General features: G+C 54.4%; 1 protein-coding gene across 8 annotated transcripts in view; it reads right to left on the bottom strand.

Moving 5' to 3' along the window:
* TLE6 (TLE family member 6, subcortical maternal complex member) overlaps window positions 1-14058 on the bottom strand; it is a 51978-nt gene that overhangs the window by 6493 nt on the left and 31427 nt on the right. The window contains exons 1-16 of one of the 8 annotated variants that reach the window (XM_061422729.1): window positions 11873-12011; window positions 11216-11300; window positions 10629-10702; window positions 10184-10229; window positions 8404-8445; window positions 3815-3877; window positions 3430-3724; window positions 3295-3317; window positions 2955-3015; window positions 2771-2874; window positions 2643-2680; window positions 2040-2292; window positions 1700-1950; window positions 1136-1277; window positions 576-726; window positions 59-135 (exon numbers count right to left, since the gene is read on the bottom strand). In XM_061422729.1, the coding sequence (XP_061278713.1) occupies window positions 59-135; window positions 576-726; window positions 1136-1277; window positions 1700-1950; window positions 2040-2292; window positions 2643-2680; window positions 2771-2874; window positions 2955-3015; window positions 3295-3317; window positions 3430-3724; window positions 3815-3877; window positions 8404-8445; window positions 10184-10229; window positions 10629-10702; window positions 11216-11218 (1623 nt within the window). In that variant the 5' untranslated portion in view covers window positions 11219-11300; window positions 11873-12011. Of the gene's footprint in view, window positions 1-58; window positions 136-575; window positions 727-1135; window positions 1278-1699; window positions 1951-2039; window positions 2293-2642; window positions 2681-2770; window positions 2875-2954; window positions 3016-3294; window positions 3318-3429; window positions 3725-3814; window positions 3878-6865; window positions 7212-8403; window positions 8446-9095; window positions 9383-10183; window positions 10230-10628; window positions 10704-11215; window positions 11301-11872; window positions 12012-14058 lie in introns of those variants that run through there. The other 7 variants (XM_061422726.1, XM_061422727.1, XM_061422730.1 and 4 more) reach the window with 7 other exon arrangements.

The raw sequence follows: 14058 nt of genomic DNA on the forward strand, positions 1-14058 counted from the left end.
ACCTGGCCCCTCAGCACCCAGGACACGCACGCGCCACCCTCCTGCCCTACCCTCGTACCTGGAGCGCCAGGGTCCCCGCGGGCATGCTGAAGATGCTGACCAGGTTGTCTGTCCCCACACTCACCCACCACTGGCCTGGGAAGAGGCAGAGGGGGGCCCAGTCACAGAGAAAGCTGGCAGCTGAGGACTGGACCCCTCACACCTCCCAGAGTGAGCCCCTGCAGATAGCATCTCTCAGGGGAGTTCCTGCTGATGAAGGGCATGGTCAGGGGGGTTGGTCAGGAGGGGTCAGGAAGGGCTGAGAAGGAGACTTTCCTGGTGGTCCAGGGGGTAACACTCCATGCTCCCAATGCAGGGGCCCCAGGTTTGATCCCTGGTCAGGGAACTAGATCCCACATGCTGCAGCTAAAGATCTTTTATGCCGCAACTAAGACCCAGTGCAGTCAAATACATAAATATTAAAAAAAAGAGAAGAAAGGGCTGGGTGGAGTGGGTCTGAGTGAGGCAGCGCCCTGTGGGAGGCTGAGGACCGCTGGGGCCCACGGGGGACTCCCCGGTCCTTCCTGGCCACTCACCCACAGGGGAGAACTTGAGTTCAAGGATGGTGCCGTCCTTACACCCCACCATGCGCTTCTGGCCCCCGAGGCTGGGCTGCAGCCACTGCTGGCCATTGGCCGTGCCCACCAGCACCCAGTCCTCATGGGGGCTGGGGGACAGGCTCATTATCTGGGGAGAAGACAGCAAGGAAAACATTGGTCAGGTCCTAGCCAGGTCAAGAGGTGGCAGGAGCCCAGGAACCCACCCTGGGGGCCTGACCACCTGCCCGCCTCCTGGCTGGGAGGCACCAACAAGCAACTTCACATTTCCGGCCTAGGTTGGGTCATCTACAATATGAGTGTGGTCCTCTCTACCTTACCAGATTATCACAGAGACTCAGAATATGATCCCTTGATACAGAGTACAAAAGCATCCAATGTTATCTGGGCAATGGAGGGGGATGTAGCTAAGCAACCCTCTCTTCACAGCATCACGGAGACTTGAGGTACCACTCCCCCTGCCCTTCCCCCAGCATCAACCTCCTTCAGTCCCAGGCCCAGCTGCTACTGACCAAGCAGGACCCATCCCAGCTGCACACCTGAGATTCAAACTGGTATTCTTGGGGCTCCCCAGTGGCCCTCAGATCCCAGCACCGCAGGCAGGCATCCAGACCCCCCGTCCAGACGTGCTGGTCTTTAACAGCAATGCTCTTGGCACCGTTCGGATGTCCAGGCAGGTCCCTGGCCCAGGAGAGGCATAGGGTGGGAGGTCAGAGCTCAGACTTTAAGCTCTGCACCCCCGGGGACACCCAATCACACTCCCCAGGGGTGAGCCTAAGCCCCAGGGGACCATGCCTGGGGATATCTGTGCTCCTAGCATTGAATGGGTGAGGGCTGGGATGCTGCTCAGCACCCCACAGGGCCTGGCACAGCTCCCCAGCTGGGAATTATGTTGCCCAATCACATCGGGGTGACAGATGGGGAAACGAAGGCAGACAAGAAGTCCCACAACAGGGCTTCAAACAAATAGCCCAGCCATGACATGAACCCAGGTCTTCAACTCTCCAATGTAAGAGTTCCCAAAGGAGAGGGGCTTTGGCCTTGAAACTGCTGGGTTCCTGCTCAGGGGCCGAGACAGGAAGAGGCTCTCCCCTGGGCCACACCTGACCACACTCCAGTCCCGCAGGTCCCAGATCCTGACGCTGCCATTGGTGAAGCCAGCAAAAGCCAGGCTGTCCTCGGGGCTGGCAGCCAGGGCCTGGCAGGTGAGGCCCGCGCAGGGCAGTTCGGCTCTCACGCGCAGGGAAGGCGCCGTCAGGTCCCACAGGCTCACACCAGCCAGGTTGTGGCCGCCCGTGAGCAGGGTTGTGCTGTTTGAGAACAGCAGGCAGGTGCGCAGGTAGGCCCCTGGTGTCTGGGGTGGGCAGAGTCTGAGGTGAGCTTCCTCCCCTGCAGGGGGCAGGGCACTCCCAGTTCCCACAAGCCCCGCCCCAGAGCCCTCACCTCTACTCTCAAGAAGCTCTCTGGAAACCTGGCCTTCATCACCTGGCCCACCAGGCTCCACACCTTGACGCCACCCCTGCTGCAGGTGAAGGCGTGCCGGGTGAAGCTGCTGATAGCCGTGGCCAGCACGGGCTCCCCATGTTCTAGTCTCCGCATCTTCTCCACTCTGTGTGGAACCGCCAGCTTCCTGGACTGCCAAGGCAAGGCATCAGGCCTATTCCATGTGTTTTCAAAGTCCTCAAGGTCCCAGCATCTTGAGAGAGAAGGCCTCAGAATCAGCAGCCTGCCTGAGAGCTTCTCTGCCTGGAGTAGGGCACCCAGCAAACCCCAAAAGGGCTTCCTTCCTTTTCAGGTTTATGGATTCTCTCAAGCCTCATTTCTCCAGCACACTCTACATCCCCCAAGGTCCTACACACATTCCTCCAGGTATTCTCTGTCTCCTGTAATGGAACACTGCTCCCCTCTGCCCTGAATGCTTTGTCCTATCCCAAACTCCTATTCATCCTTCAAGATCCTAAGCATTTTGCCCCTTCCTCCAGAAAGTCTTCTCATCCCTACATCTGGGCTTCCCTAGCCTCAGACCACAGGTTGGGACATACTTACATGGGCTTCAGAAATTGATAGGTCTTCCTGGCAAGCTCCTGTGGGTGGATGAGGTCACACCTGAGCCACATCCTCCTCCTGTCTTGACCACCTCCCCCCTAGCTTTTGTGTGGAGTGCAAGGTCTTACCTGGGCCATGTGGGAGAGCATCTCCTGTCCTACAGCACCCAGGCTTGGGCTTCCCTCTCGGGAGCCCTCAGAGGAGCTGGGAGAGGGCGTGGGTGGGAGGAAAACTGGGCAGAGACAAGACTGAATCAGTGGCAAGCATGCCCCCTCCCTCCCAGGGCGGACTGCCCTTCTCCCCCTGGATTACCCAGAGTGTCCTTGGGAAGCATTTTCACTCCCAAGTATCGTGGTCCTGGCTCCTGGCTCTCCTGCCCATGGGAATTGGGGAAATCAGTTCAGACCAAAGATGTGCCGGGGTTAGTCTGAGAAGCGGAACACGGTGGGAGGGTCCAGGCAGTGTAGACAAGATGCTCTAGCTGCCAGAAGTCCCATCCTTCCATTGAGGCCGAGCTGCAGGTATTCTCTGAGGGTCTCCAAGGGGTAAGGGGGTGGGCAGGCCAATCCCACAGGCACCCAGAGGTCCCTACCAGGGAGCCCAGTCAAGACAAAGCCCTCTCCTCTGGGTACTGAGGATTCCAGTTACTTACATGGCCTGGCACCTGGTCTGTCACTAGGATGACAGGAAGGGATAAGGGAGAGAAGGCAGGGCAACCAAGTTCAACAGATGCTGCCTCTCCATGTGGCCTGAGCCCCCCTGTCCCCTCACCCCCAGGGAGGCTTACTCCTGTGTCTTGGGTGCTCTCCCTGGTCCTGGGTCCCAGCAAAAATCTCCCAGAGCTGCTCCGTCAGAATATCCTGTGAAAACTGGGGCTCCAAGTCCCAGCACGGCTGCGTGTCTCGCTGGCGGACTGTGTCACTGTTCACTCTGGGGGATCGCTGGAACCAGTCAGATGACCTCATGACCAGGACGTCTTCGAAGTCTAGATCCTGGAAACTGGAGGTCTGTGGGGGCGTGGCCCCTGGGTGCTGGGGGTCCTGGCTGGGTTGCTCACTGAGGGAGGGCTGGCTCCCCTGGTTCTGGAAGCGCAGGGTCGTGGGTGAGGGACACAAGGATGCACCCTTTGCCCCAAGCCCATCCCCACCCTCCTGGAGGACCCAGGAACCTACCTCTCCGAGCTGGAAGCCTAGGGATTGGCTGCAGGTCTCCATCATCTGTAGGAAGTTTTCTGCCTGGAGGGGAGAAGGTCATCCCATTAAAGCTTCATTAAAGGACAGCCCTGGGGGACCTCCCTGGTGGTCCAGTGGCTAAGAGTCCACACTCCCAATGCAAGGGGTCTGGGTTCGATCCCTGGTCAGGAAACTAGATCCCACGTGCTCCAACTAAGTTCAAATGCTGCAGTTCAAGATCCAGCATGCTGCAACCAGTCAACCCTTTAAAGGAAATCAACCTGAATATTAATTGGAAGGACTGATGCTGAAGATGAAGCTCCAATAGTTTGGCCACCTGATGTGAAGAGCCGACTCATTGGAAAAGACCCTGATGCTGGGAAAGATTGAAGGCAGGAAGAGAAGGGAACGACAGAGGATGAGATGGTTGGATGGCATCACCATCTCAATGGATGTGAGTTTGAACAAACTCCAGGAGACAGTGAAGGACAGGGAAGCCTGGTGTGCTGCAGTCCATGGGGTCGCAAAGAGTCAGACACGACTGAGCGACTGAACACCAACAACAAATGCTGCAACCAAGACTGAAAATCCCGTGTGCTGCAACTAGGACCCAGTGCAGTCAAACAAATAATTTAAAAAGAAAAAAACCCTTAAGGACAAACCCGTTTCAACAAGCCAGTTTCCTCGTGGACAATATGGGGTACACCACCTCCCTTGAACGTTTTTGGGTGGATTTGTGGTCACCCAGCAAAAAGCAAGCTCTTGGTACCCAGAAGGCAGCCATGACCGCAGGTGACAAAAATCGAGCCCTAACAACCAGTCACCACTCTAAGATGGTCAAGTCATCAAACTCACATTTTCTTGGGCCCAAATGCCACTGCCACTTAAAATGGCTTCAAGAAGCAAAGCCCTGTTACCCAGGTCCCCCCGTGTGGGGACTGACATTTGAATTTGCTGAAATGTTGCAAAGATCCTAAGGAATCGATGGTTTCCTCTTCAGGAGCAGGGCTGGCAACAGGGTAGCCAGGGAACCTGACTGGTCACTTATTTTACATTTAAAGTGGAGCCAAGGCTTCTCTGGGGCTTCCCTGGTGGCTCAGAGGTTAAAGCGTCTGCCTGCAATGCAGGAGACCTGGGTTCGATCCCTGGGTTGGGAAGACCCCCTGGAGAAGGAAATGGCAACCCACTCCAGTATTCTTGCCTGGAGAATCCAATGGACGGAGGAGCCTGGTGGGCTACAGTCCATGGGGTCATAAAAAGTCGGGTATGACTGAGTGACTTAACTTTCTTTCTTTAAAGCTTCTCTGATGGTCCAGTGGCTGACTCTGTGCTCCCAATGCAGGGGGCCTGGGTTCAATCCCTGGTCAGGGAACTAGATCCCACATGCCACAAGTAAGACCTCAGTACAGCCAAATAAATACTAAAAAAAAAAAAAAGTCAAGCAATGTGACTGCTACCGATTCCAGGTTTAAGTCAATAGTTTCTGTGGTCACGGAAGGCTCCCTAAATTTTCTTTCTCCCTCCCAGAAGGTTGCCCATCTGTTCCTTTAGGACAGGCTCCCTCCTATGGCGCATTCTACTGCTTTTCTCCACAAAGCTTTTCTGGCCCAAGTACTAGAATCGATTTTAACCTCTCCATTTTAACCTCTCCTTCCTTTGCACAGACAGGCTGCAGGTGGCTATTTAAATATAAAGTTCAGTATAATTAGGAATGCGGGCACTTCCCTGGTGGCCCAGCGGTTACAGGTTCTATCCCTAGTCAGGGAACAAAGAGTGCACATGCAGTAGGACGTGGTCAAAAAAATAAAATAAAATGCAACCCTGAGGCCCACCGGCCACATCCAAAGGCTCAAGAACCAAGGACAGGGATCTTCCTGGTGGACCAGTGGCTAAGACTCCAAGTTCTCAGTGCAAGGGGTCTGGGTTTGATCCCTGGTCAGGGGAACTAGATCCCACATGCCTCAACTAAGACTTGGTACAGTCAAATAAATAAAAAGAACCAAGGGCAGCAGCTCCTACAATGTTCCTGGCCTCCAGCCGAGGACACAAACCATCCAAGACAGGAAGCACCCCTACAGTACTGCCAGGAATTCGCTGTGGAGACCCACCTTCTCGGGCTGATAAAAGGCTCTGTGAGAATGTGCCTATATGCAGCTATATTTAGTCCAGGAAGACTAAATATAGTGATATTAACAATGTTCTAGACCTGCCTGCTAAGGTTGAGTCCTTGACATGTGGACGGTGCCACTTGATTGCCAACTAAAATGTAAATAGCCACACATGTCCCATGTCTACTGCAGAGGAGGACACGGGTTTGGTCTTTGGCCTGTGGCTTTGGAGGCAGTGCCCATGGGCTTTACCAATGCACATGCCTCTTCTCCGTGGTGGATACCAAGATACTGTTTGGCCCAGGGTGAATTCCGAAATCCTGGGGAAATGTTCTGATTCACAGAAAGAAATAACTGCTAAGGACTGTGGCGTGGGTGCTGACCATGGCTCTTAGTTCTGTTGAATGGGCACCACTGAGGTTCCCATTCTGCAGATGAGAAAACGAGGCTCAGAGCCTCAAAGTCAATTTCCCAAAGTCAGAATATGTGGTGGCTGGGCTGTGTTTACCTGTCCCCACTCTCAGCCTAGTCTCATTTCCTGCCTGTCACTGGGGCGGACAGGATCGGGGAGGGAGAGGCTGGGGTGAGGACCCCCTCCCCGAGCCCTCGTAGCTCCAGGCGGCTGCTTCCTAGGGCAGCCAGAGATGGATTCCCCAGCTGGGCCTCCCAGCAGCACAAGGCCCAGGGGAGCCTTCCCCAATTCGCCCTGGCTCGTTAATGCGCAATTTACTGGCACTTTAATGCACTCAGCATGAAAAGTGCTGCTCCCTCCTGCCTGCGAGCTGGCCCTCCCTGGGGAGAGCTGTGTGCAGGCGGGCTGGGGAGCACGGGCCCTGCTGCTGCTGCTCGGGATTTTAAATGCACATCGGGGGAAGCTGGTAGAGGAGGGACTGAAAACAGGAGAGGGGGTGGTGGTCTGTGCAGAACCAGGAGTAAGCATTACCTGGGGCTCTCTGTGGGGGGAGAGGTGCTTGGTGGAGACCCTCTGGGATCCTCCTCAGACCCTTCGATGCTCAGCACCTGCTATGAATTTCCTCCTCCAAACACATCCCCGCTCTGCCTGTTTCTCACCACCAAACCTTCCCAGTGATCAGCCTCCCACACCTGGATAGTCCTAACTGGACCCCAACTCCTGTGCCTCCTCCCCGCAGCAGGCACCAGAGGGTGCTGGTGAGCATCTGAGTCAGGGCCCACCCCCTCCTCTGCCCACAGCCCTCTAGGGCTCCCACCTTCCCCAGAGCAAAAACCCAAGTCCTCCTGCAGCCCACAAGGCCCTGCACGACCTGCCCCATCCCCTCCCTCCCTCCTCTCCTTCCTCTACCCCCCCCACCCCCCCCCGGCTCACTCTGCTCCAGCCACAGGGCCCTCCTGGTTGTTCCCCCAGCACGCGAGGGCCAGGCACAGTCCTGCCGCAGGGCCTTTGCACAGGCTGTGCCTCTGCCAGGGCTACTCCTCATTCAGATACCTATCCTCCTGCCTCCTCTGATCTCCTTCAAGAATTTGCTCAAATGCCAGAGTCGTCCCTGACCACCCTGAATTGTAACCTACTGCCACCTTGGTACCCCCCTCCCTCCACATCCCCTTGGGGCTGCTTAATTCCACCTCCCACCATGCCCAGTCCTCACCATCTGACACTTCTGTTTACCAAGTTCCTCTCACCCCGAGGGCAGCGGTTTGTCTGTGTTCTCTTTTGCTATTTCCCTGGCGCCTACAACCGTACTTGGCAAGGAGGTGATGGATAAATATCTGTTGAATGAATAACCGTGTTCTGCTTGCTTCCTGGCCCCTCCTCCTCCACCCCGCTCTACTCTGGATCTGTCTTTCCCTGTTCCCTGAGCTTCTCACCCCAGGCTCTGCTAAGTCGCAGACATGGCCCTGGCCCTCCGCCAGTCACATGTGGCACAGGCGGAAAAGTCCTGCCAGTGCCCAGGAGAAAGGAGCCAGGTGGCGGGAGGACAGGCGGGGTGGAAGCTGTGCTTCAGCTTGGGCAAGGCGCCCCATGTGGGAGGAGGGGAGGCCTGGTGCAGGCCTGCTCTCCCCTGCCAGTGTGAGCCAGGCCGTTGAGAACCTCAGATACATGGAGACTGCATTCGGCTGTGCCTGGCACATAACGGCCCCTTCCTAGCAGAAGTAACTGACCTGTGAAGTGCTGACAGGCCCCTGGCCTTCTCCAGCCCCATGGGGATTGGGAGCAGGCTCAAAAAGAGAGGCACAGGATCAGAGATGCACTCCTGAGATGTGGGGCTACCTCATATCCTGGGGTTCCACTTCAGGCCTCACCCCCTCTATCTGCAGCCCTCCCACCTCCCAGGGGGCAGGGGGAAGCCCAAGTCTTCCCCTGCAGCCTGCTGGGGCCTGCACCACCTGCCCTGTCCCTCCACCACCTGCCCTGTCCCTCCCTGCCCTCCTCTCTCCCCCTTTCTCCTGCCATGCAAGGAGGGCAGCCCTCCCTCGACACCCAAGCTCCCGTCACTCATTCACCTGCTTGAGATGCTCCTGGATCCCCTGCTGGATTTTCAGGACCTGCAAAGACACCAGCAGTCACATGAGGCAGTCGACGGACATGAGCAAGAGCGCAAGACTTAGTGTTGTGCGGCCCTCTCCCCAGCTGTGTGACCCGGGACAAGTTGTGATACGTCTCTGGTCTCTGCTCTCATCAAGTGGGATACGGCCAACCATACTCAGAGTGGGAGGTAATTAGGGAGACCCCTGGCTGTTATGCTTTCAAACTGTGGTTCTGAAGAAGACTCTTGAGAGTCCCTTGTACTGCAAGGAGATCAAACCAATCAATACCAAAGGAAATCAACCCTGAATATTCATTGGAAGGACTGATGCTGAAACTGAAGCTACAATACTTTGGCCACCTCATGCGAAGAGCCAACTCATTGGAAAAGATTCTGGCACCAGGAAAGATTGAGGGCAGGAGAAGTGGGCAACAGAGGATGAGATGGATGGCATCACCACTTAGTGGACATGAGTTTGAGCAGGTTCCAGAGATAGTGGAGGACAGGGAAGCCTGGCATGCTGCAGTCCATGGTGTCACAAAGAGTCAGACACGACTGAGTGACTGAGCAACGACTGTCATTCTAGATATGAAGAGGAGGCCAAAGGGGGCTGTGACCTGCCCTGTCCCCTCCCTGCCGTCTCCGCCTCCCTCTTTCCCCCTCACTCACTGCTCCAGCCACACGGGCCTCCTCACTGTTCCTCCAACACCAGGCACAATCCTTCCCCAGGGCCTCTGCATATGCTATGCTTGCTGACTGAAACAACCTTCCCTGTTCTCTCTAGGGTGACAGAAACTCCTTATCTTTGATGTTTCGCTGAGCACGTCACTTCCTCCAAAAAGCCCTTCCTGACTACCTGAGTTCAAAACCCTGACTCATTTTCACCCCTTCACCTTCTATTTTCTTTTAAGCACTTACATTTTTGTGACATCTTGCTTCTCTAGTTACATATTTGTCTCCCTCCTCCCCCTAGAGCTGCTTTGTCCAATGAGGGTGCCACCAGTCAAATAAGGCTCTTTAAATCAATAAAAATTCAGCTCCTTACAGGAGCACAGTAGCCACGTGGGGCTGGTGGGTGCCATACCGGACCCTGTTGATAGAGAACATTCCTAACATCGTGGAAAGTTCCAGAAGACAGCACACACTGCAATACAAACTGCTGAAGGGCAGGGACTCTAGTCATATGCTATATACTCCTAACTGACCAACTGTGGCCTGAAGAGACATCTCCTTAATTTAAATATGGAATTGCCTGTTTTCACAGCAAGGTTTTTATTAAGAAAAACTCACATGGGCTTCCCTGGTGGTTCAGTGGTAAGGAATCCACCTGCCAGTGCAGGAGACATGGGTTCAGTTCCTGGCCAGGGAAGATCCCACATGCCTCAGAGCATCTGAGCCCAGGTGCCACAGCTCTGAGCCTGTGCTCTAGAGCATGAAAGCCACAACTACTGAGTCCTGTGCTCTGCAATGAGAAGCTCTCAACCCTAACTAGAGCGCAGCCCCCAATCGCCACAACTAAAGAAAGCCTGAGAGCAGCAACAAAGACCCAGCATAGCCAAAAAAATAAAAATAAAAGTGTCTATGACTGAATTCCATTTAAAAGAAGAAAAACACATGAAGCTGGGGCTCAGTGGATTCTTTGCATTGCCTAAAGCAAGCAAAGTAGAGGCAGTGTCCCCTAACCCGGATTATGAGACTAAACACAACAGCCTTTCCAGGTGGCTCCAGACGGGCTGACAGGTGGGGGCGGGGCTCACCAAGCCGTAAGCGAGGTCCACCTGCGTCGCCAAGTGAGTGGGGAACCTGCCGGGGAAGACAGACCTGCTGGAAGTGGAGGCCTCAAGACCCTTCCCCAGAATGTGCCCTGCCCTCAGTCCCCCAGCAGGGCAGTTCCATTAAGGGAGCTAGTCCCTTCCACATGCCACACTGAAGGTAGCATCAAGACGAACATGATTTTAATGCAGTATTTTATAAAATATAATTGAATGTGAGCAAATTCACACTGAACCACACACAGTCAAAAACTGAAATGAAAGCCAGGATTGGTATTACTGGTTTTCCTTTTCTTCTGCTTCACCCTCCCACATGATTGCTGCCCACACTGGTCCTGCATTTTGGGCCATGGAGACAAAGCTGGGGTTCTTTCCCTCTATGGGACTTCCGGCCACAGCGGTGCCTCTAGCCCCCGGGGATTGTCCTCACCTGGGGAAATGCTGCTTGAGCCGATCCAGGGCTTCCTGATAGTTCCGGGCTGGAAGGTTGGCCTCAGGATGCGCCTGGAGAAGTCAAAGTGGGGGATGAATAAAACCCACAGACTGCCAGCATACTTGCTGTCAGGTCATCAGCCCCAAAGAGGGCATGGTGGGACCTCCTGAGACCTGAAAGTCATTTGCTCTCTCTCTGTTATTACTTAAGTGCCCACACAGTATCTTCCATCTTGATTCTTGGCCTAAAGTTGAAAATATTTACTTTCTGGCCTGTTATAGAAGCTTGCCGGCCCCTGGCCTAAACTGTTAGAAGTGGTTTTCTCTAGGAAGTAATGGGGTTGAGGGCAGGAAAGGGGAAGGGACTTGTAAAATATTAACTGAATAGATGATGTAGCCAGGTGTTTATCACCTGGGTGATAAAATGTTTAATTTTAAAACGAAAGTGCCTTAAAGTATGATGACTTAGTATCCCCAGCTTAAAGGCCTGACTAGCCAGCCCATGTCTCTCCCTTAGAAGCAGGAGAGAGAGACTTGAGCTGAGCTGCTGGCTCCTCACCCCTCCCCTCAGGGGTTATGCCTTACCATGTTTTGAGGGTGCCCGTGGGGGCTGAGATGACCCCAAGAGGTCACTCTTCAGGCTTCAGTAACAAGGACTTTAGCCAGGACTCTAAAATTAACAAGGAGATGACAGATCTTGAGCGCAGAAGGCTGATCAGGAACAGAGACACAACTAGCCCCACCCCACCCTTGGCCCACCTTGATCTTCCCTCTAGGACTGAGTCCTGGGCCTCCAATCCCCTCCCTAACTGCCAGCACCCCACTGCATTCTCTACATCCGATGTTCTTCATTCACCTCTCTCTGGGGCTTCCAGCTGTGCTGATTCCTGGTGGGGAGCCCCTGGGGCTTCACTCTATGAGGTGGGGCGCAGGGTATGGTGCCAAACATATACACTTCCTTCTAGGAGCAGTCAGGGCTTGAGGAACCCCAGAGAAAGATATCAAAGCTTCAATTTAGTTTTGAAACAATTTCCTAAAGCACCGGAGAACATGATTTGGAAAGGGGTTTTGAAGGATGAATAAGAGTTGGCTAGGTGAATGAGAAATTTCTCAGAAAGAAAGAGACCTAATCAGTTCTGCGGCACTGAACTCCTTCTTTACTTCTGCCCCTCAGCACCCTTCCAACCTTCTCCCCAGCCCAGGGACCCTGGGCTCTGCCAAGAGATCCAAAGGCCTACCCACCTCTTTTAGGATGGTGGCCCAGAAGGAAGCCGCCAGGGTCAGCCAAGTTCAGGCGGACAGGAAGCACCCCCCTCCGGAGGCCAATTGACCCATCGGGCCCCGCCCCGCCCCCGCCCCTGCCCACCCCGGCCCCGCCCCGCCCCGCCGCCCCTTGCACCACGAAGCCGGTCAATGAACTAGCAGCAGCTGCACGTGGGATCGGGCTCCGCAGGCGGCCGCCGGCGGCGCTGACCAATCGTAAGGGCGCCTACCCACGTGTGCCGCGACTCCTATCTCTTATTGGTCGGCTCTCCCCAGCCGCGGGACGGGCTGTCAATCAGCGGGCCCAGCGCCTGCGCTTAACCCTTGCGGTCCCGAGGCGGGGAAGGGCAGCATGCAGAGTTGTAAGGAATTTGGGGTTCCGGCAGAGATGAGGATATTTAGTTAAGGCAAGGGGTTTGGGGTCACAAGGTGCAGCTTGAGGAGAGACTGGGAGGTGTGTATTCTTGTTTTGTGAGAAGCCTCGTCAATTTTTCGTCCTGCCCTGGACCGGCTCCTGGCTGAGGGTGGGGCGGAGAATGGAAGCACTCTTACTCCGATCCTTAGATATGGACTAAGCACCTTCTCCTCAGTATTAAATAACGTGCAGTGCAAACGAAGCTTCGGTCCCCTTTCTTGGGGAAAATTCAAAGACTCCCTTTTATCCAGCCTCCTAGGAGGCAAGCCTGGGGCTGTGCATTTTATCAGCGAATTTTCCCAGCAACCCTCCAAGCCCGGGCATTGAGGCTCTGAGAAATCTGAGAACCAAAGGCAGGAACTGCGAAGGCCTTGGAACTGGTACACTTTTCCAGGTTCAAGGCCAAGAGGGGAAGCCTAGTTCTACTCTAAGCTTGGGGGTGACCTCAGAGATAAGGGTGGGGTGTGTGTGGAGAGGTTCAGGAGTCCTGTTTTTGGTGTGAAATGGCCTGCTTGAGATGGGAAGTGGCCAGTGCAGAGTGTGCGAGTGAGAGGTCAAGTTTGTACCCTCCCCAGAACCTTCACCCTGGCTGTTCCCTCCTGGGCTGTTCCCCCGGCTGGATACTTCACCTTCAACTCTAGCTCAGAGGTCACCAGTGCAGGAAGGCATCCATCCCCCGGACACAGTTCTTATTTTTCTCCAAATCTGGTTTATATTGAAGCTAATCTTGTAATCTCCGTAGCCCTAAACCCTGCTGTGTTCAAAACTCACACAATGCTGATTCTCCTATGTGTCTGCACCTGGCCACAGGCACTAGGGTGGGGAAGGAGGGGCCAGGGGACTGGTGGTGAAGCGGGGTGGGGGTAGGCAGGTTTGGGATTCACACAAACCAGAGAAATCTTCCCCACCAAAGTCCGAGCTTTGTCGTGGAGATGGGGTGGATGTGGAAGGGAAACGGGTGACTGAGGGTTCAGATCCTAGGACGCGTAGCCCCCAGAGATTATGAGGTAAACACACAAATCGGGTTCTGTGGCTTGTTTGTGGAGGACAAAGTGAGAGCTACCATGTATAAGCCTCAAATACAGGTTTTTGCCCACCATCCCTTCACTGGCCCATAATTGAAGTGTATTTTATTTATGGTCCAGCCTGCTAATTGCCTCCCTCTGCGTGCTCCACTCCTCTCCATGGTTGTAGAGGGTCAGCCGGACACACCAGTTTATTATCCGGGGCTGTCTTGTCTCCCACAATATCCACTGGCTACCTGTGGTTATTTAAATGAATTAAAATGAAATAAAATTTCAAACTCGGTTCCTCTGGGGCCACGGGCTGAATCGATGTCAACCGCTCAGTAGCCGCACCTGGCTGGGGACGACTGGCTGCTCTGCAGATCTATAACATTCCCACCATCTCAGAAAATTCCACTGGTTAGTGCAGGTCTGAGATTCTCTTTTTGTATTTTGTATTGGAGTATAGAAAATCTCCAGTACTGGGGCTTGCCAGGTGGCGCTAGTGCTTAGGAACCTGCCTGCCAATTCAGAAGACATGAGTTCGATCCCTGGGTGGGGAAGATCCTCTGGAGAAGGAAATGGCAACACACTCCAGTATTCTTACTTGGCAAATCCTACACACACAGGGGCCTCGTGGGCTACAGTCCATGGGGTTGCAAAGAGTTGGACGTGACTAAATGACTAGGCACATAATTGATTTACAGTGTTGTGTTCAGTTCAGTTGCTCAGTTGTGTCCGACTCT

The sequence above is a fragment of the Bos javanicus genome, chromosome 7 (assembly GCF_032452875.1).
Source record: "Bos javanicus breed banteng chromosome 7, ARS-OSU_banteng_1.0, whole genome shotgun sequence".
NCBI classification, from domain to species: Eukaryota; Metazoa; Chordata; class Mammalia; order Artiodactyla; family Bovidae; genus Bos; species Bos javanicus.